The sequence below is a fragment of the Garra rufa genome, chromosome 11 (assembly GCF_049309525.1).
Source record: "Garra rufa chromosome 11, GarRuf1.0, whole genome shotgun sequence".
In the NCBI taxonomy this organism is placed as follows: Eukaryota; Metazoa; Chordata; class Actinopteri; order Cypriniformes; family Cyprinidae; genus Garra; species Garra rufa.
In genome coordinates this window covers 31,585,149-31,606,018 of record NC_133371.1, presented here as the reverse complement: position 1 = coordinate 31,606,018, position 20,870 = coordinate 31,585,149, and the positions used below count along the sequence as shown (strand labels likewise).

Here is a 20,870-nt window from a genome sequence, read left to right as displayed (position 1 = left end):
TATGTGTAAGAAAATCGTTATGATTGTTACCATAAAAGTGTAACTTTCCTCTTATTATTATTATTATTATTATTATTATTATTATTATTATTATTATCATCAATATCAATAGTAGTAGTCTATAGAAGCGTCCAAATTAAATAAGCAGTAGAATATTAAAATGCTTTGTGATGGAAGGGTAGAGTACTTTACATAATGCAAAAGCAAGACAAACATTTAAAATAAAACAATGCAACAAATAAAACTAAAACTAAGTTAAAACAATGTACTTTCGATTTAGTGTATTTGGCCATCAGGGTAACAGTAACAGTAAGCGTTTCTTCACAGCAGGTGGCGATCAAAATCTTCTTTATGCATAAACCCCACATTTCCGTTTTCATAAGGGACAAAGATTAGAAGAAAATAGATATTAGTTTAAGCCATAAGAGAGAGTTGATCATTCACATGACAATAATGCCACTATTTACTCATGAATGTTCCTGTAATAAATGTCACCTGCTTGCTGTAAAAGGTTACTCTTTAGCAAGGCCTGTTATCTAGTAGTAAGTCACATTTTTTTCTGAAGTCTTCAGTTCTAGTTGTCAAAGGTGTAAATTAAGTGTACAGGCATTTTATACATTTTAATATCTAGCTAAACCTAAAATAACTTTTCACTGATATTTTATTTCCACTGTGGTGATGTACGCTACCAGTCAAAAGTTTTTGAACAGTAAGATTTGTAATGTTTTTTAAGGAATCTCTTCTGCTCACCAAGCCTGCATTTATTTGATTCAAAGTACAGCAAAAACAGCACATTTTTTAAATATTTGTACTATTTAAAATCGATATTTTCTATTTAATTATATTTTAAAATGTAATTTATTCCTGTGATTTCATTGCTGAATTTTTAGCATCATTACTCCAGTCACATGATCCTTCAGGAATCATTCTAATATTAAGATTTACTGCTAAAAACATTTATTTTTATTATTATTATGTTGAAAACAACTGATTAGAATTTTTTCAGGTTTCTCTGATAAATAGAAAGTTCAGACGAACAGCATTTATCTGAAATAGAAATATTTTGTAACATTATTAATGTCTTTATCATCACTTTTGATTAATTTAAAGCATCCTTGCTAAATAAAAAGTATTAATTTCTATAATTTCTTTCCTAATAATAAAAATATATATAGTGACTTCAAGCTTTTGGTATAGTATGTAATGTTACAGCAGCTTTTTATTTCAGATAAATGCTGATCTTTGGATCTTTCTATTCATCAAAGAATCCTGAAAAAATGTACTCAACTGTTATTGATAATGATAATGAAAATGTTTATTGAACAGCAAATCAGTATATTAGAATGCTTTCTGAAGGATTGTGTGACACTGGATTAAAACTGGAGTAATTATGCTGAAAATGTTACTTTGATCACAGGAATAAATTACATTTGAAAACATATTCAAATAGAAAACCGCTCAAAATGTTACTGCTTTTGCTGTACTTTGGATCAAATAAATTCAGGCTTTGTGAGCAGAAGAGACTTCTTTAAAAAAAACATTACAAATCTTACTGTTCAAAAACTTTTGACTGGTACTTTGGTTTATAAGAAATGGAGTCAACAAGATATATTCCACAGTCCTATTTACATGCATATTTTTAATTATTACTACAAAACATTTATCACACACAACAACAGCATTATACTGAAAATATCAACAAATTTCAAAATTGTTATTAGGTCAAACGTTGTATAATAAAAGCTAGGGTGTATATGCCTGGGCATTTTACATGTAGAAAAATAGCTTTTGTGGATTTTATGTTCAATTAAAGCATGCAAAGATATGTCATAAAATAATCATAAAAGAAAATGTTACACTCTCTTTGTATAAACAAATAACAAACAAAATATGCAACTAACAAAACAACTGTCCGCAAGTCAAGTATATTGCAATAAATGTATCATTTACTACACACTAAGTTATTCATGGTTCTTTGGATTGTACATGTCTAGATTTCTGGGAGAATGTTCCTGTTTCGCTTTTTCTTTTCCCGAACGATGATGGTGGCTTCTCCTTTTACATCTTTCAGTTTGTCAGAGTCAAAGTCGACAAGCAGTTTCCTCAGGCCAACACGGGTGGGTTTGAAGGAGACTTTAACTGTGACAGTCTGACCAGGTTCAATCTTACCACTAGGGAAAAAAAAAAGAGACATATAGACATTAATAGTCAACCAAAACTTGGACGTCTTAGATCATATCTAATGGAGTTCAAAATATGTATACTGGATACAGAGATAGTTCACACAAAAGTGAAAATTTGATGACAATTTACTACCCTCAGGCCATCCAAGATGAGTTTGCTTCTTCGTTGGAACATATTTTAAAGAAATTCACATCACTTGCTCAACACTGGATTCACTGCAGTGAATGGGTGCCGTCAGAATTAGATAAAAAAAAAAAAAACAATATTCACAATTATTCACTCAAATATTGTCTCGTGAAGTGAAAAGCTTTTAAGATGTTTATAAGCTTAAACTGTTGCAGATCCAAAAAACTTTTAAATATGTGGTTGATTTTGATGTGAGAAGACTTTTCAATAGAGGAAGTGTTATGGATTATGGACTAGTATTTTAAGAAGCGATGGTTTAAAGTTAAAGCACCTTAATAATGGATTTGTTTCTTATAAACACACAGCTTTTCACTTCATAAGATGTCAGTTGATGGCCTGGAGTCATGAGGATAATTTGTGGATTATTGTAATGTTTTTATTAGCTGTTTAGACTCTCATTCTGAGGGCACGGCACCCATTCACTGCAGAGGATCCATTGGTGAAAAAATGATGTAGTTCTAAATTTCTCAACTCATAGATGGCCTAAGAAATGTTTATTTTGGGGTGAACAATTCATTTCATGTCTATCACATACTCTGTATGGTTTCTAAAACTACTACATACTGTGTTTTAATTTCTTTCTCCTCTGTTAGTCCTGCTCCCTCCACGGTAAACACGCCTCCTTGAAGATTGACAGGCAAGGGATTGGTGAAGGAGATGTGTGCTGTCAGTTTACGTGATAAGATTGCTTTTCCAACCAGCTGAAATGTAGAACAAATAACATTTGTCATTGGTAGAAGGGCTAAAGCAAGTTACACAGTGCCATTATTAAAGGAACAGTTCATCACCTTAATATTAAGCGATGGCATTTTCAAGGGGATGTTCATTTCTTGTAGAATGACGTCGTTTAGATCACTGGCTTGGAGGAGGGCTGTGACCCTTATCATGTGATGTTCCGACACACACACCCCATAATGCTCATACTGAAGTCGCAATACTTCTTTATGAGCTGTGAAGTGATGAAAAGATATTTATCGTAAAAGGGCCCAAAAGAAGAGATAAAATTGTTCTAGAGATAAAAAAACAGGATACTCTCTAAGTTTCCCAGTTGTACCTTTGTGGGCCGGCACTTTGAGAGAGGATGTCTTTCTCTGGCACTCTCCAAGGTGGATACTATTGTAGGTTATTCCGTTCGTTGTGACTGTGAGCTCTGCATCTTTGTCTTCCCTACCACTATTATACACCTCCACAATCACGTCAAAGTCTGTCCCGTGGATAGCTGGGGCGTGCTTGATGAAAAGCTCAAGCTGTCCTGGGCCTTCATTCTTTTGGTTGACTTTTCTTCCTGCCTTTTTATAAACATCTCGCTCTTTTACCGATCCTGTGGTGGGACAAAGCATTTGAATGTGATTATTATCAGAATGGCATGGACAAATATAAATTATATCAAAAACACTATATCAAAACACATCCTACTGAATATCTTAACATGATTTATTGTGAACATGCCTTATTGTGAACAGTTCACCTGCACCTGTTTGATTGGTTTGTTTCAGTGTATTTATGAAAATTCTCTCATTAATTACTTATCCTCATGTCGTTCCAAACTTGTAAGACCTTCGTTCATCTTCAGAACATAATTTAAGATATTTTTTATGAAATCCGAGAGCTTTTTGACCCTGCATAGACAGCAAGGGGCCTTCTACGTTCAAGGCCCAGAAAGGTAACAAAAACATCAACAAAATAGTCCATGTGACATCAGTGGTTCAACCGTAATTTTATAAAGCTATGAGAATACTTTTTGTGCGCAAAAAAACTAAAAAAAAACAACCTTATTCAACAATTCTTCTCCCCCGGATTTCATCAAAAATATCTTTATTTGTGTTCCGAAGATGAACAAAGGTCTTACAGGTTTGGAACGACATGAAGGTGAGTAATTAATGATAGAATTTAAATTTTTGTGTACTATCCCTTTAAACCCTGTGTTTTCTTCTGTTTATCCTTAGTTCTCCTTGTGTGTAACCTGGTTATACTGTTATGATCCTGATTCCAGTTTCAAATTTATGTAAGTAAATAGGGCTGCACGATTAATCGCAGAGACGTAAATCACTGACAAGCTACGCCAAATCGCATTCCATTTTGAGCGCGATTTGGCGTAGCTTGTCAGTGATTTACGCCTCTGAACGCTCCAGCTGAACGCAGCTGAACGCACGTGATGGAGATTTACTACTAATCAAAGTACCGGCTTCATTGACTAAACCTCACCTCACAACATCGTGCGATTAATCGCACAGCCCTATAAGTAAAACAATATTGCTGTTCTTAGATCCCATCTCTCAACTTTATATGCAACCCGGCTGTGACAGAAGAACTGACCCATGAAAACAGATCTACCAGCAACAAAACCCTCCTCTGGACTTTTGCCACCTTGTCCTATATGATGACGACTGCCTAAGCATGCTTGTGTGACTAACATTTTCAGACCTCAACACCAAGACAAGATTTTGCTTGCACAGAAACAAGCCTCTATGAACCTTCTTAGAGTACATGGAATTAGTACACCATTTACCATCTGCAAGAGCGAGAAGGAGATCAGAGCACCATCCGCTGCCACCATGATGAATGAGCCAACCATCACCACAGAGCCTGAGCCCAATGAGAGGTCTGACCAGGTGTGTGAGCCAGCAACAATGTCAGTCTCTGAGGGAATACTGGTGGAGTCCTTCTGCTAAGCTAAAATTAGATGTGCTGCCCCTAATTAACTGGGAGAATATGTTGTTTTTTATAATTTTTTTTAAAATCTGTGTCTATGTTTGTTACGCCAAGCCCTGAATTTTCTGTGTCACAGCTGGTTCCGCCCAGCACTGAATCTCCTGTGTCTCAGCTGGTTCCGCCCAGCCATGAATCTCCTGTGTCTGCTGGTTCCGCCAAGCCATGAATCTCCTGTGTCTGCTGGTTCCGCCCAGCCCTAAATCTCCTGTGTCTGCTGGTTCCGCCAAGCCATGAATCTCCTGTGTCTTGACTGGTTCCACCCAGTACCAAGTCTGTGTCATCGTTGATGCTTCCACCAAGCCTCCCTCTCCCGCCTCCTCATCCAAACCAATTCTTCAGCCCCATCTCTGCTGTTTCCCTTCAGTTCCTCTGCTCCTCCTCTGTCGTCTCAGACCTTTCGGGCTCCAGCTCTGACCTGGAATGAGGATCCCCTGGTTCCACCTCAGGTTTCCAAGCCCAAAATTCCATCTCGACCTTACGACCCTTTAGTGCCTCTTTCACCTCGGCGTCACTGGCAGAGCCTTGCATTTCAACCCAAGCCCAATGGGCCCGACTTATTTGCGCCCCTAGACCGGGTTTCGGGCCAATGTTTACGCCATAGCTCAGACGCTCACCGGCGTTTAGTGTCCCCGCCAGCAGCACCAGTGAAATAATGAAAGAGTTTTTGCTTTCTATTTATATAATTGTCATGTCTGTAAGGCAAGTAGGCTATTTGCTGAGTTTTGGTTCATCACAATAGAAAGCGCATCCTGTTTGTTTTCTTTATTTTATGAAAGCACAATATTTTGTTAATATTTTGAGCACACACAAATAAATGTAGACCATATACAGTTCTGAATGATGGATTATTCTTATTTTTATGCGCAAAAATGACGGAGTATTTTAAGTTGTTTCCAATGCAAGCGATGACGACGGCCCCTGCATGTCCTGTGAGCTTTAGCTTCCACTCTCCGTACAAACAGTTGGATATGCGTCTAACAGCACACACTCATATAGGTTAAACATTTAAACTAACATTGTGATATGCTTTAACTGTTTAATATCTATAGATTTTATTTTAGCCAAGTCGTGATGATTTGAGAAGGCTAAATTGATCAAACATAGGCTATTATCAACTCACTGTCTTCTGATGGCCGCTTAGATTTAACAAACAAAAAATGCTCCAAAAGTTTTTCTAAATCTTTTTCTAAATCACTTTGCCATTACATACAAAACTGAACTACTTTAATTGCTGAAACAGTAGTATAGCCTGTTTCGGGAAAAGGGAAAAAAAAGACGGGCTTGGGTTGGAGTAGGGCTAAGAATTCTGATAAGCTGTCGGACAAGGGCCAGGCTAGGGCCTGAGCGTCTCGGGCCAGGGCCTATATTTGAGGCCCATGCAGGGCTCTATCCACTGGGTTCCATTCTTGGACTCCGCTGGGCTCTTTCATCCCTCTGTCTCCGCCATGGTCAGTCGTTGACCTGCATCCACTACAGTCTTTCATTCTTCTGGCTACGCTTTGTCCTTCCATTCCTCTGGCTCCATCGGGCTCCTCCTTCCCTCCGACTCCACCTTGGTCCTCACTCCCCTGTCCCCTGTCTCTGTCTCACCTGGGTCTCGACCTCCTTTGGTTCAGTCTCAGAGAGTCATTCCCCTGTATTAACCTGTCAAGACACCATGATCTGTCCTCCCTTAACTCTGCCGTCGGTTTGCATCCTGGCTCTTAAGGCCGGGACACACCAAGCTGACGACTGGCCAGCGTTGGGCCGTCAGTGAGCATCTGTTGGGCTAGTTTGTTTGGTGTGTTCCACATGTCGGCTTTCTTCGGGCTCATGTTGGCGGCAGTTTGCCCAATTCAACATGTTGTTGGTAAATGTCAGAGAATCAAAGTGAAAGTGATGAAAACGTGTAAGTAAATAAAGGTGGCACAAACAGATCTTTCATGATCTTACCCAAGCATTCCAGTATGTGAATATTTCATAACAACATAAGCCGCTTAAAATGAACATAATATTATCAACATAACTGATATTCAAGCGCTGCTTTGTTTACGTTTCATACTCCATCTGTGTATATCTCCTACATCCTTGTTTCAGTTTCTCCTTTTGAATGACAAATATACACTATTGATAGCTGCTGATATGAACAGCAAATTCATCTCACGCATTGGCAGCATGCACATGTTAGTTTGCAACCGGTTGTAGTCTGTGTGGTGTATTCAAGTGCAGCTTTTTGGTCTAGACGCCAACCCGAGGCAACAACACTGTTGACTTTTGTCTGCGCTAGTTCTTTAAACTCAGCTTGGTGTGTCCCGGCCTTTATGATGGGAAATCCACCCCAGTTTATTCCTCCGTCATCTCTGCCCTGGCTTCTCCTGCCCTTGTTTCATCTTCTCTGTGGTTCCCTTAGTCAGCCTCCCCTTGGTCATGTCTCTCTACAGCTCCATGTCCACCTCCTCAGCCTCCATCCTCCCTGTTGGACTTTTTTAGTTCATCTACGGCGCAAGGAACAAGGGCTGTGTGTGTCTGATTCTGTTTTGGTTTTGTTCTTGTTACCTTAGCTACTTATTGATTTAATTCGTGTCTGCACCTGTTTGATTGGTTTGTTTTAGTGTATTTAAGCCGTGTTTTCTTTATTTGCAACCTAGCGTGACAAGGAAAAAAATTAACTTTAATATTAGAACAGAGAGATTTTTTACCTTCAGGATATTTGTAGTTGGCAGTAATGTCCTCTCTGAATTCTCCATACACACTTTTGGTGCTAATGCTCCGCCCTATAATTTTACTGTTTTGGGACACTTGAATTCGTTCGCCATCTGGATGAACAATCCAGATAATCAGATCAGCATTCACCTCAGAAAACACAAATGGGGTGTCATACTTCATCCCCAACTCTCCTTCCTTGACTGCACGGACTGGACAAGGCCCACAGCAGAAGATTCCTGTAAGTACATGGAAGAGGTACATCCTCAAGCTGGCTAAAATTCAAGTTTTATGTAATTGGGAGATGGGAAAAAGAAGTAGTTCTCTGGATGTTCTTGTTTTTATACTTCAAAGAGTAAAGCTTTACCATCACTTCTTTCTTGAGGAGTTGGATCTAGCACCTGCCATCCATCGTAACCTTCTGGGAGGTCATCACGTTTCATCCAACTCTCAACCCAACAGTGGTAATTCCTGAAAATAAGGATAAAGCTCACAGGTCAGGAACTACAGAGGAAAATGTTACTGCTCAGAGTTGCTCTTTAATAACTCAGGAAACTTCATGGAGTTCGAGTTTGTCTCAGATGTTGTTTGGAAATTCCTTAGGAGAAATTAAAATAGACAAAAATGAGACAAACAAACAAAAAAAATGGAAATCATAACTCACCAGATGGAGTCCTTCTTGCCTTCAGTCAGACTTTCAAGTTGATCGTCGAAAAGGTAATCCACAGAAATGTTTGCATCAGTGTCATGAGCAGATGAATAATTTGTGACGCATCTGGCTGGAATGCCAAGACAGCGGAGGACTGTGGAAAGGGCACGTTACAGATCATGTGAAACATAGGCAGAAATAATAACAGTAGTAGCTACACGTTTCTAAATTTAGCTTGTGAGTCAGATGTTTATTCAGTAACTACACTGATCAGTTCAGTTTGGAAAAGGTCAAAATAAACCTAACTATTCATTAACTCACAAGGATCATAAGAGTCACTTGTTCATGAGACTGCTGGTTGTGTTGTTTGTTTTGATTGACTAAAAAGAACCATCTCATAACAGTTATTTGTTTATGAATTGGACTGGTCATTATAAAGAACGGTTTGTAACAGAGATACATCTCTCGCCACTAGTTTGTGGCATTTTTATTGCATCACTGCAAACCCAAAAACCATAACTCAGGTAAAATAAGATTTTTTGGTTGTGCTGCTTAAGATTTCTAAATCGTATGCTTTCTTACTTGTGCAGGCCACTCCTGTAAACACCCAACACTGCCCATAGCGCACTTTTTCTCCTCCACCCTCACTCCAGCGCTTCAGGATGGGCACACTGCCAATCCATCGTGTGGGTGCCATCCCATCATCGTACTGTCCATCCCAGCGCCCAGATACCACCCCGCGATCATCATTAGCATTCACCTGTTAATGTAGATTATAATGTAGATATATACCAGAATCTGCTAAATGTTATTTATTTTACCAAAATAAGAGGGATCATACAAAATGCATGTTTTTTTTTATTTAGTACTGACCTGAACAAGATATTTCCATAAAAGATGTTTACATATAGTCCACAAGAGAAAATAATAGTTGAATTTATAAAAAATGACCCTGTTCAAAAGTTTAAATACACTTGATTCTTAATACTGTGTTGTTACCTGAATGATCCACAGCTGTGTTTTTTTGTTTAGTGGTAGTTCATGAATCCCTTGTTTGTCCTGAACAGTTAAACTCGCTGTTCTTCAGAAAAATCCTTTTTTCAGCATTTCTGTGTGTTTGAATCCTTTCCTACAGTGACTGTATGATTTTGAAATACATCTTTTCACATTGTAGACAACTGAGGGACTCATATGAAGCTATTACAGAAGGTTAAATTGCTCACTGATGCTTCAGAATGAAACACGATGCGTTAAGAGCCGGGGGTGAAAACTTTTTGAATTTGAAGATCAGGGTAAACTTATTTTGTCTTCTGGGAAACATGTAGCTGGGAAGCTACATCTTCTGTAGCTTCTGAAGGGCAGAACTAAATGAAAAAAAATATGATATTTAGGCAAAATAAGAAAGATGTACACATCTTCATTCTGTTCAAAAGTTTACACCCCTAGCTCTTAATACATCATTTTTTCCTTCTGGAGCATCAGTGAGCGTTTGAGCCTTCTGTAATAGTTGCATATAAGTCCCTCAGTTGTCCTCATGTGAAAAGATGGATCTCAAAATCAAACAATCATTGTTGTAAAGGGTAAAATAAACACAAAAATGCTGAAAATAAAAAACTCTTGTGGACTATATGTAAACGTCTTTTAGGTGAAGTGTCTCATTCAGGTCATTACTAAATAAAAAATAACATGCATTGTGTATGATCCCTCTTATTTTGGTTAAAAAAAAACATTTTGCAAATTTTGCAAGATGCATGTAAACTTTTGATCTCAACTGCATATATAATACTTTTTATAGGTTACTTCAGTGAAAAACAGATGCCTTACCATGGCAGCAATAGTCCTGCTAACATAAACAGGGCTTCCTCTGTTCCTGATGTCCATCTCTGGATTGTTCGTGGCTGCAGGTGAATTGTCCAGCACTTCAAAGCAAATGTCCACCACATCTTTTTCAAACTGTTTGAAAAACAGAATCCAAAGGATATGAATATCTTGGTTTGCTTGCATTAGTACAAAATGTAGCCATACTAAGGGGTGCAAAGGTTCTCTTAAAGGGGATTATTCACCATTAGATACAGTTGAAGTTAATATGACATGCTGCTGATCCACAGAAAATAATTTGGGTAAAAACTTTGTGAAAACGAACAATATAGTGTGAATATAATGTAGGGCCTGACTTGAAAGAAACTAAAGAATCCCCCAGATCTCCAATTTCTCTCTGACTAAAATGTTACCGTCCCTTGTTTATGAGACAGACATTGTTGTTGAAATGTCTGACATCTACCAAGAGTGATTACCAAGCAGACAAGCCCTCTGCGGTTCTCCTGCCACTGATCTGTCACAATTCACACTCTGCCTCATCTGAATTCCACCACCATGCAACATCACCCATAAATCCTGACTGTGTGTCAGTCATCTCAGGCCATGATACTTTCTCAGAGAGGGCACTGACCGCAAGACTGTCTAGATAGGCGCTGTATAAATTTGGCTCTTGAGAACATGGGAATGCATTCGTAGGTTACCTGTCCAAAGTTCCAAGGCACAGTGGTGATATCATCCCATGAGCCCTGGTACAAGATCCCATTTTCATTTAAAATGTATTCCTGCAGCAGTTCCTCATTGGGAAGGTACACAAAATCATCTACAGGAAAGAAATACAATTGTCAGAATTTTTGATGAGGGATAGCTTGAACATCTAAAGCAGCAGACAACATACAGTATATACTTTGAAGCAAGTTCTTATAATAAACAGTTTTATAGTGTGTTGGTGTGGAGGCTAATATAATTATCATTATAGTTATCTTTATAGTTCTAATTGGTGTGGATGGGAGTTAATTGCAGAGTGTACCTAGGTTAGTGTCTGTTGGCAGATGTTAATATAGTCATCGCTATCCACCTTGGATGGCATGGCCATTTGTACATTTTGTGGGTTTGGCTTCCTGTCTAATCCGTGTACAAAACAGCTTGTTTTGCTGCTAGATATTGCAAATTGGTGTGTCTTACTATATTATTTTAATGTATTATCTCAATTATGAACACACTGGTTTGAAAACAGTTTAATGCTTACCGCACATTGTTATTCTTCTAGTTATTTCCCTATAGCGGCTAATGAACTGGGAGCCTCACCCATAAGCTTACTTCCACGTTGAATAAAAAGTTCTTAGTGTGAACTGACCTTAACGCTTTCCCTATTAAACACGGAATTTTCCGTTATTTATGCAACGTTTCCCAGCCGAACAGGGTGCAGGAACACCCTTCTCGCCAAACACAGAATTTTCTGTGTTTCCACGTTTTCACTGTATGCTTGGGGGCGCTATTAAACAACTCCTGAATGAGTCCAGAATCTCTTGATCAAAAACACTAGCGAGAAAGACGCGGAAACGAGCAATCTTATATGTGAGCCCGGACCACAAAACTAGTCATAAGTAGCACAGGTATATTTGTAGTAATAGCCAGCAATACAGTGTATAGGTCAAAATTATCGATTTTTCTTTTATGCCAAAAATCATTAGGATATTAAGTAAAGATCATGTTCCAAGCATCAGTGAGAGTTTGAACCTTCTGTAATAGTTGCATGAGTCCCTCAGTTGTCCCCAGTGTTAAAAGATGAATCTCAAAATCATACAGGCATTGTTGGAAAGGGTTCAAATACTCAAAAATGCTGGAAAACCAAAGAATTTGTGGGCCCTGAAGGATTTTTCTGAAGAACAGCGGTTAGTTTAACTGTTCAGGACAAACAAGGCACTCATGAACAACTATCACTAAATTTAAAAGAAATACAGTTGTGGATCATTCGGGTAACAACACTGTATTAGGAATCAAGGGGGTGTAAACTTTTGAACGGGGGCATTTTTATAAATAAAACTATTATTTTCTCTTGAGGATTATTTGTAAACATCTTATGTGAAATATCTTATTCAGGTCAGTACTAAATAAACAACAACATGCATTTTGTGTGATCCCACTTATTTTGGTAAAATAATTAACATTTTCTAGATTCTGAAAGGGGGATATAAACGTTTGACCTGTATTCAAACAACAAAATATTCTGGGGACCATGAAATAATAGTGAAAATTATAACAAAAGCTGGCAGTGGCTAGCATCATTTTTCAAAAACGCTAAATGGTCGCTATGATGTTTGTTTATCTATCAAGGTCATAATGTTAAACAAAAGAACCGTCTCTGTTTCTCGTTCTCTTGTTTTTGCGTTTTCACATTCTTAGTGACCTTTGAGAAATTCACTGAGAAGTTCGAGCCTTATCATAAAGGGAACAGTTTGTGTCAACAAACAACAGCTAACAGAATAACAGGAGCTTTAGGGAACTTCAGAGAGAGATAGAACTTCGCAATCTTCAAACTCAAGATGGTTCTTCTGGATAAACAGAACAAGCTACAGTGACACTTCAAGAGACTACTGAGACAACACATCAAGAACTGGCTACTAAGACATTTCATGGATCGAGATATTCTAAGCTATAAAGAAGAGATGTCATTTTAGGAAAAATCATGAAGTCATGAAGAATTCCAAAATTTCAATTTTTGGGTAAATGATGCCTATAAATACTCACCTTTGCACCAGGGATTGAAAAGCAAGTAGAAGGTCTGCGGCTTGGTTTTTTCCAGGATGTGCCCATCAGCTGAGAGCAGAACCACAGTCATGCTGTATAGACCCACAAGAGCATCAGCAGGGCTGTGGAGAGTCAGCATCACCTCACCCTGAGCGTTACGCTGACTGAACCACCATTTCCCATGATCCTGCTCTGAGTCAGGCACCTTCAAGACCACCTCATTTTTCATACCTGTAACGCACAAACACAAGCACAGAAATTAGAGTATAAATGTGACCATGGACCACAAAGCTAGTCATAAGGATCAATTTTTTGAAATTGAGATTTATACATAATCTAAAAGCTGAATAAATAAGCTTTCCTTTCCTTTCCTGAGATACTATTTAAAACTATTTAAAAATCTGGAATCTGAGGGTACAAAAAAAAAAACTAAACATTAAGAAAATCGCTTTTAAAGTTCTACAAATGAAGTTCTTAGCAATGCATATTACTAATCAAAAATTAAGTTCTGATATATTTATAGTTGGAAATTAACAAAATATCTTCATGGAACATGATCTTTATCCTAATCCTAATGATTTTTGGCATAAGAGAAAAATTGATCATTTTGACCCACACAATGTATTGTTGGCTATTGCTACAAATATACCCTTAACTGGTTTTAACTGGCTTTGTGGTCCAGGGTCACAAATGTGTCTTGACCTTAAACGTCTAATTTAATAGCTAAATATTTCTACAGTTTCAAGCCCCAGTCCAAAACCTGTGGGCCTCCTGTTTACCTTCCTCACTGTTTATTCTGTCACTCTCTCCATCAGGTTTACTCACCCAGGTGTAGTATGACGTTGAGCTGGTGGTCTGAGAGTCGGGAGATCTGGTCAGTACACTGCAGGACTACAGAGAAGGGCTGACCTCGGCGCACCAGCAGACGGTCCCCCTCCATCTCCTCAGTGCGGTGAGCATGGTTATTCTCATGGCACTGTAGATCTATACCACTCAGTATGGCTGGGGACAAAATACATTAATAAACAGTTTAAACAATACAAGCAAATATAATGCAAATATCCATTTAGGTTAGTGAGCCTTAGCTCCCTTGACTTACAACAAAGGGTATTTAATTTAAATTTGATTTTGGTTATTCAAAAGTTTTTTTTTCATGTTGATCTTGAGATGGATTAATGATGTGGTTGCCAATAGGCTTGTTTTTTTCAGCCTCGAGACACTGACTTATTTCACACTCAAAAAAGTGTGTTTCATGACCAAACGTATTGTTTAAATAAATTTGGAAGCAGGCAGCTGACTTGTTGGTTATTTTATTTGGTCAGATATTGGATCTCTTGTGAGGTCTGGGAAAGCAATGAGGAAAGTTGTATAACAGTAACATGATTCAAATTAAAAGATTTTCCACTTTTTGTCTTTTTGATGAAATATTTTTAAAAAGTAATCTTGTGAACTGCTGAACTGATGTGTTATGTTTGCTTATATTAACTTCAAACATACAGTGGGGTCCAAAAGTCTGAGACAACCCTAAAAGATGAAATACACTACCCTACTTTCACCCTAATTTGCAGTCAATGTTAGTGGCCAAAAGTTAGAGCCAGTCTTCAGATTTTGGGCAGTCGGAGTTGGGGGATTTCACAGATAATTGCATAGTGAACGATGCAGTTCAGTATGATCTGGTCAGAAAACATAAAAAATGCTGAACAACGTACAATCTGTTTTTGGATTTTAAAGTTGCGTAGTGTTTTCCAGTCTTAAAACAATTTAAGACTTAGAATCTTCTAGTCAACATTTAAATGTCAGCAAAAAGCAAAAGGTCAGATGTTCTTGATTTCACTAAAAAACAAGATGTTCCTTGGGATGCCCTTAAACTGTGTTATTAATGTTTAGCATGTCACTCTCAAAAATAAAGGTATCTCTAAGGAAGTACCTTTTTCAAAAGGTATTAATATATACCTAAGAGGTACTATGCATCCTCCAGGGGTTTATAAGGTACAAACATATACCTTTTGAAAAGATACTACCTCCCTGACAACTTTTGTACCTTTTTCTGTGAGTGATGAGATGATGCCAGACACTTTTTAAGAAGGAAGAGAATATAATAGATTGCTGATGATGTGTAAAGTTTCATAGGTTGTGGCTGCAAGGGTGTAACTTGCAAAGAATAAGTTGTCAAAGTTTTAAATCCCGACAACATATAATAATAATAACATGTCTAAAGTGCATAGTAACACATTTCTGTATTCTCAGCTTGGATTCTCCTTATTTCTGCTTGATGCTACATGTGCTTTTAATGGTAACACCAGTTTCTTCATCGCTTTCGAAGCTGAGACTATAAAGCTCAGACCTCACAAAGAGATCCGATACGGGACCAAATGAAATAACACAGCCCGCCAACAAGTCAGCGGTCCACTTCCATATTTATTGTTTCTAACCCGCCTGCACAGGAAGAAACAACACATTGTACTAGGACATTAGCATCTTATATACTGATGTTTGAGTAAGATTATGATTTAATGGAAAGGCGTAATACTTTTTGATCTATGGTGGAAAGACCACATTAGTCAAATATAAGTGGTTTGGTAAGCAGATGTTTTTTTTTGGGAAGCATGCAGATTTTATAAACAGAATGGAAATGGAAAAGTCTTGCCAGCCCTTTGGCAAAACTCTTGACCACCAGACTGCTTTATGTAATATATCTGAGTTCAGTTACACAAACAGTTTTTCAACAACTTTACAATGCCTTTTTCTTTATTTTTTACAATCTTTAGAGCAATTCAGTATTAAAAAAAGCATCTTATTTTTAATACAAGAGTACAAGAGTGTGTATGTGCTAAACAGCTTACTGTGTTATTGCTATCAATAATACTGAAATACACTTTTGTGTTATACTTTGAGAAACATTTATGAAAAACAAATATATTAAAGTGACTTTCTTACCATTATGGCTGGCCATTGATGGATTTAGCTTGAGACTTATTGTGAGTGATCAGTGAGTCTTTGTAAAATCCTGTTCTTGATGATTGGAGAAGCTTTCCGTAGCCAAGTCCAAGACAGCTGTATCCCTGTAATACCTTTGGTTTTTTAGGCTCCGTTTTATAACGAAAGCCCATCCACGCCCATCGCTGACTGTCCTTCTTTTTGCATAAGACACACCCTGGCTCACACATCCTCACCGTTTCCTTTATGACCTCTGACATTACACACACATACAAGATCCTCAAGCAGCCAGAGGTGCTAAGTGTGTACAGACTGTGTGTATGCAGCTCTGCCTCTGTGGAAAAAGGATCAAGGCTTGGGTATTTACTACAACCAGCGTAGTCTCTGCAAGAACGTCATTGCTGGAAACACTGCCTTTTTTCCGTAAGGGACAGGGTCAGACACAGGGGCCCTTTGTTAAACAGAACATTTCTGATGGTTGGGTAACACTTCCATAGTATTCCATAGATCTACTCCACCTCTATTTCCCTGACTCACAGTAGTTACTTTCTATTTTTAATTTTTCTGAGTCTCCTGTTTAAGCAAAGGGAGGAAAACAAACAAAAAACATGTTATAGGTAGGCCTATGAGGATGCACTTTTTCCTGCAATACAAAAATAGAAGTCAGATGGATCATAAAATGTTTTCAGAGACTGGGAAGTCTTTCCTTCCCAAACTTTGTTTGAGCATGCATTGAGTAACACGCACAACATAGCAGTTTAACATATATTATCTATAATGTGTAAAGTGTAATGCACTGGTATGAAATGCCTGACGTGTCATCTGAGGGTCAAGAGGTCAAACTGCAGAAACAACTAAAACGTCTCACATGATTTTGTGAGAAATTTCCCCGCTGTTTGTGGAGTTAATTAAATTCCATTAAGCTCCCTCACTGATGATATGACAACATTAGACTTTTAACAACTGGGAGTCACATAGATCATTAGAAATTTCTTTCCCAAAATAAAGTCATGTGTCTGCTGTATTGTCTGGAAGGACAATGATCTCGCCGCCAGTGGATTCTCACTATGCTGTGACATTACTACAGTTCTTTTTGACCACGCAGGCACACAAAAGGGTCTCTGTCTTGCTTATATGGTGAGAAGCAACATCACCACACCTATATTTGGAGAAAAACATTATTTGCGCATGTGTTTGACACTAAGCTTAGGAATGCTGGAACGGGTCATTTTCAGGAAAAAGACCCACGCATAGAAACAAGCACAGATTTTTGTTGAATTTCACATTACTTTCTCACTGATTTATCATCAAAGAAATTTTGTCATACAGAAACATACATGTCTCTTTGAAAGAGTGTATCTTGCAAAGCAAACTGAATTTGCTGAATACGGTTGAGGTCAAAAGTTTGCATCCATCTTTCAGATTCTGCAAAATGTTAATTATTTGACCAAAATAAAAGGGATCATACATCCATACATGCATTTGCTTGTTATTTAGTACTAACCTGAGTAAGATATTTGCCATAAAAGATTCACACTGAGGACAACCAAAAGACTCATATGCAACTATTACAGAAGGTTCAAACATTTACTGATGGTCCAGAAGGAAAAACAATGCATTAATAGACGGGAGTGAAAACTTTTGAATACTGTAAAAACAAGGTGTATGTTTTTCTAATTTTTCCTAAATATCTTTTTTTCTTCCTTTAATACTGCCCCTCAGAGGCTACAGAAAAAAGTTACATGTTTTCCAGAAGAAAAAATAAGTTACATTTACACTCATCCTCAAATTCAAAAAGTTTTTACCCCTGGCTCTTAATGCATGTTTTTTTGCTTCTGGAGCATCAGTGAGCATTTGAACCTTGTGTAATAGTTGCATAGTCCCTTAGTTGTCCTTAGTGTAAAAATTTGGATTTCAAAATCATACAGTCATTGTTGAAAAGGGTTCAAATTCACAAAAATGCTAAAAAAAAAAAAAAAAAAAACAAGGAATTTTTTAACAACATTGTAAAACAGACCTCAACTGTACTACTATAACTGCTATAATGAAGTTTACACTTTAGTGCATTGAAATGATAAGGTGTCATTATGTTATGAATTTGCTTGAGGCACAGAACTATTAACTGTTAAGTGATTGTGGTTATGGGTTTTGAATAAGTGTGTCATGTGCCTCATCTAATAAAGTCATAAAATGATACCTATGCAAATCATTAGCTAATGATGAATTAATTCAGACAACTGGAAGTTGAAAAGCATGACTTTAACCCATTGTGGTAAGTAACACATGAATTTACACTATTAGTTAATTAGGGAATTAATACATTATGACACATTTAATTAATAACATATTGATTAGTTAATCTATGAATCATAGAATGTTGTTGCTGATGCAGTAATCATTAATAAATAGTTTAGTTAATAGTTTATGAGTTATATATTAACTCATGATTACCTGTGCATTAGTTAAGCATGAATTAATGCATATTAGTGCCGCCGTATTATAAAGCGTTATCAAAATGTATGTCACTTATCAAAAATTGGTAATAGTTGCCAAACAAATTAGAAATAGCTAAAAATAGCTAAATTTGTTACTAGCTGCTTTTTCAAGTTGCTTGGGTAGTCTAAACATTTTTTTAAATTTAGCAACAAAATTGCTAAGTTGGCAACACAATTTGCACCACCTAACTACGAACAGGCGCAACTACTCACAGCGTAGAAGATGTGCGTCCACGCCATTCCGCTTGTCAATGTCAAAATGACTGAGATGGCCAATCAAATCAAAGTGGGCGGGGTCTACTTTTGACAGAGTGGAAGGGGGAGAGCGCGGGATTTCTAGCATTAGTTCCGAAATTTTTGGAATCAATTCCGATTCCGATTCCTGGTTCTAGAATCGAATCCTCACTGTTGTTTCCGATTGTTTTTTGATTGTTGTTTTTAAGATCGGAGGAAGCTAATTTTGCGATGAATGCAGGATGTAAAGGTCGTAGAAAGTTGCCTTCTCACAATATTAAGCTTCATTTGTTAAAAAAAATATTTTTTTGTAGCTCTGACTGATTTTAAATTGTAATTTTTTTCTGCATTGCCCATGAAATTAGTCATAACCCACAGCTCAGCAGTGGACATGCATTTATTGCATGAATAAAACAAGACATGACATGTCTAAAATGACAAAATTACCGAACTATACACTGAAACACAATAAACTGAACTGAATAACACTGATATAACACCTTTTTCTTTTTCTTATTTAAATATGCCTTGTATGTTGTTGTTTAGGTTAGCTATAATTGTTTTATTTTATTATAGAGTCCCTAGTCCCTCTAAACAAATTTTTGATAGCTCCTTTGATTCACCCCCTATATATGCAGAGACTTTGCCAGGTTTAACTGGTGTTTTTAGAGATGCAAATTCTCTTTTTATTACTCAACGCCTGGGTTTACCTTTATTGAATTCACATTTTACTATACCCTTGGCGATATATTATGCGTCCAATTTTCACCACCATGTTCAGAAATCTGCTCCCATTATTATTTTTACCCAATGTACTAAAAGGCCAGTTTTGAAAGCGCTTAGTCGGTCACTTATTTTATTTCTTCTTTGCTCTTCTGGTGATGTTGAGTTAAATCCAGGTCCTGTAGTCCCCAGTATTACACCTAGTCCCCAGGCATTTTCATTTGGGGATTTTTTTTAACCGGAAAAAACTTGGTTTCTTGCATATTAATATCAGAAGTCTCCTTCCTAAGTTTGATTTATTCACTGCTTTAGTACATTCAACTAACCCTGATGTCCTGGCCGTGTCTGAATCGTGGCTCAGGAAAGCCATTAAAAACTCTGAAATTTCCATTTCTAACTATAACGTTTTTCGTCAAGATAGAACTACCAAGGGAGGCGGAGTTGTAATTTATTGTAGAGATAACTTACAGAGTTCTGTTATACTGTCCAGGTCTGTGCCTAAACAGTTCGAGCTTCTACTTTTAAAAATCCATCTTTCAAGAAATAAGTCGCTCACTGTCGCTGCTTGTTACAGACCCCCATCAGCTCCCAGCCAGGCTTTGGATGCTATATGTGAATTGATTGCCCCTCATCTCTCCTCTGAGTTTGTGTTGTTGGGCGATTTAAACTGGGATATGCTTAATGTACCAGCTGTTTTTCAATCTAGGATAGATGCTCTCAATCTTACACAAATCATTAATGAACCCACCAGGTATAACTCTAAATCTGTAAATGTGGGTACTATTATTGATATAATTTTGACTAATATGCCCTCCAATTATACCTCCTCTGTTTTCGACCAGGATCTGAGCGATCATTGCTTAATTGCCTGTGTTCGAAATGGGTTTGTGGTCAAACGGCCACCATTTTTCACTGTCAAATGTTCTTTAAAACATTTCTGTGAACAGGCTTTTCTATCTGAGTTGTCTAGGGTATCCTGGAAGGATCTTGATCTGTTCCCGACAGTAGATGATGCCTGTTTTTTTTTTGTTTTTTTTTAAAGTACTTTTCTCACTATATTAAATAAGCATGCTCCTTTTAAAAAATTTAGAACTAAAAATAGATTTAGCCCTTGGTTTACTCCAGATTTAGCTGCTCTTAATCAACTTAAAAACATCTTGTGGCGCACCGCATTAGCAACAAAAAGTTCCTGTGATATGCAACGTTTTAAGGAAATCAGGAATAAATATACACAGTTAGTTAGAAAATCAAAGGTTAGTTTTTTTAAACAGAAACTTTCATCCTGTGGTACTAATTCTAAAAAATTCTGGGATACCATAAAGTCTATGGAGAATAAGAGCATCTCCTCCCAGTTGCCTACTGCATTGAAGTTTGGAAATAATGTTACCACAGATAAATTCACGATAATTCAAAATTTTAACAAGCATTTTGCCGCGGCCGGTCATGTTTTTTATTCGGCTACTACTATCTCGGCTAAGAGCTTTGCACCTCATACAGCAACC

General features: G+C 37.3%; 1 protein-coding gene across 1 annotated transcript; it reads right to left on the bottom strand.

The window, feature by feature from the left end:
* Positions 1–1,621: 1,621 nt before the first annotated feature.
* On the bottom strand, positions 1,622–16,036 carry tgm2l (transglutaminase 2, like). Its single transcript, XM_073850378.1, has 13 exons — positions 15,917–16,036; positions 13,805–13,981; positions 12,980–13,210; positions 10,933–11,051; positions 10,238–10,366; positions 8,996–9,173; positions 8,429–8,567; positions 8,132–8,235; positions 7,761–8,003; positions 3,425–3,691; positions 3,159–3,319; positions 2,935–3,071; positions 1,622–2,171 (listed from the first exon to the last, which is right to left on the bottom strand). The coding sequence occupies exons 1-13, from the start codon at positions 15,930–15,932 to the stop codon at positions 1,991–1,993; spliced, it is 2,082 nt and encodes a 693-aa protein (XP_073706479.1). The 5' UTR covers positions 15,933–16,036; the 3' UTR covers positions 1,622–1,990.
* Between the last annotated feature and the right edge of the window lie 4,834 nt (positions 16,037–20,870).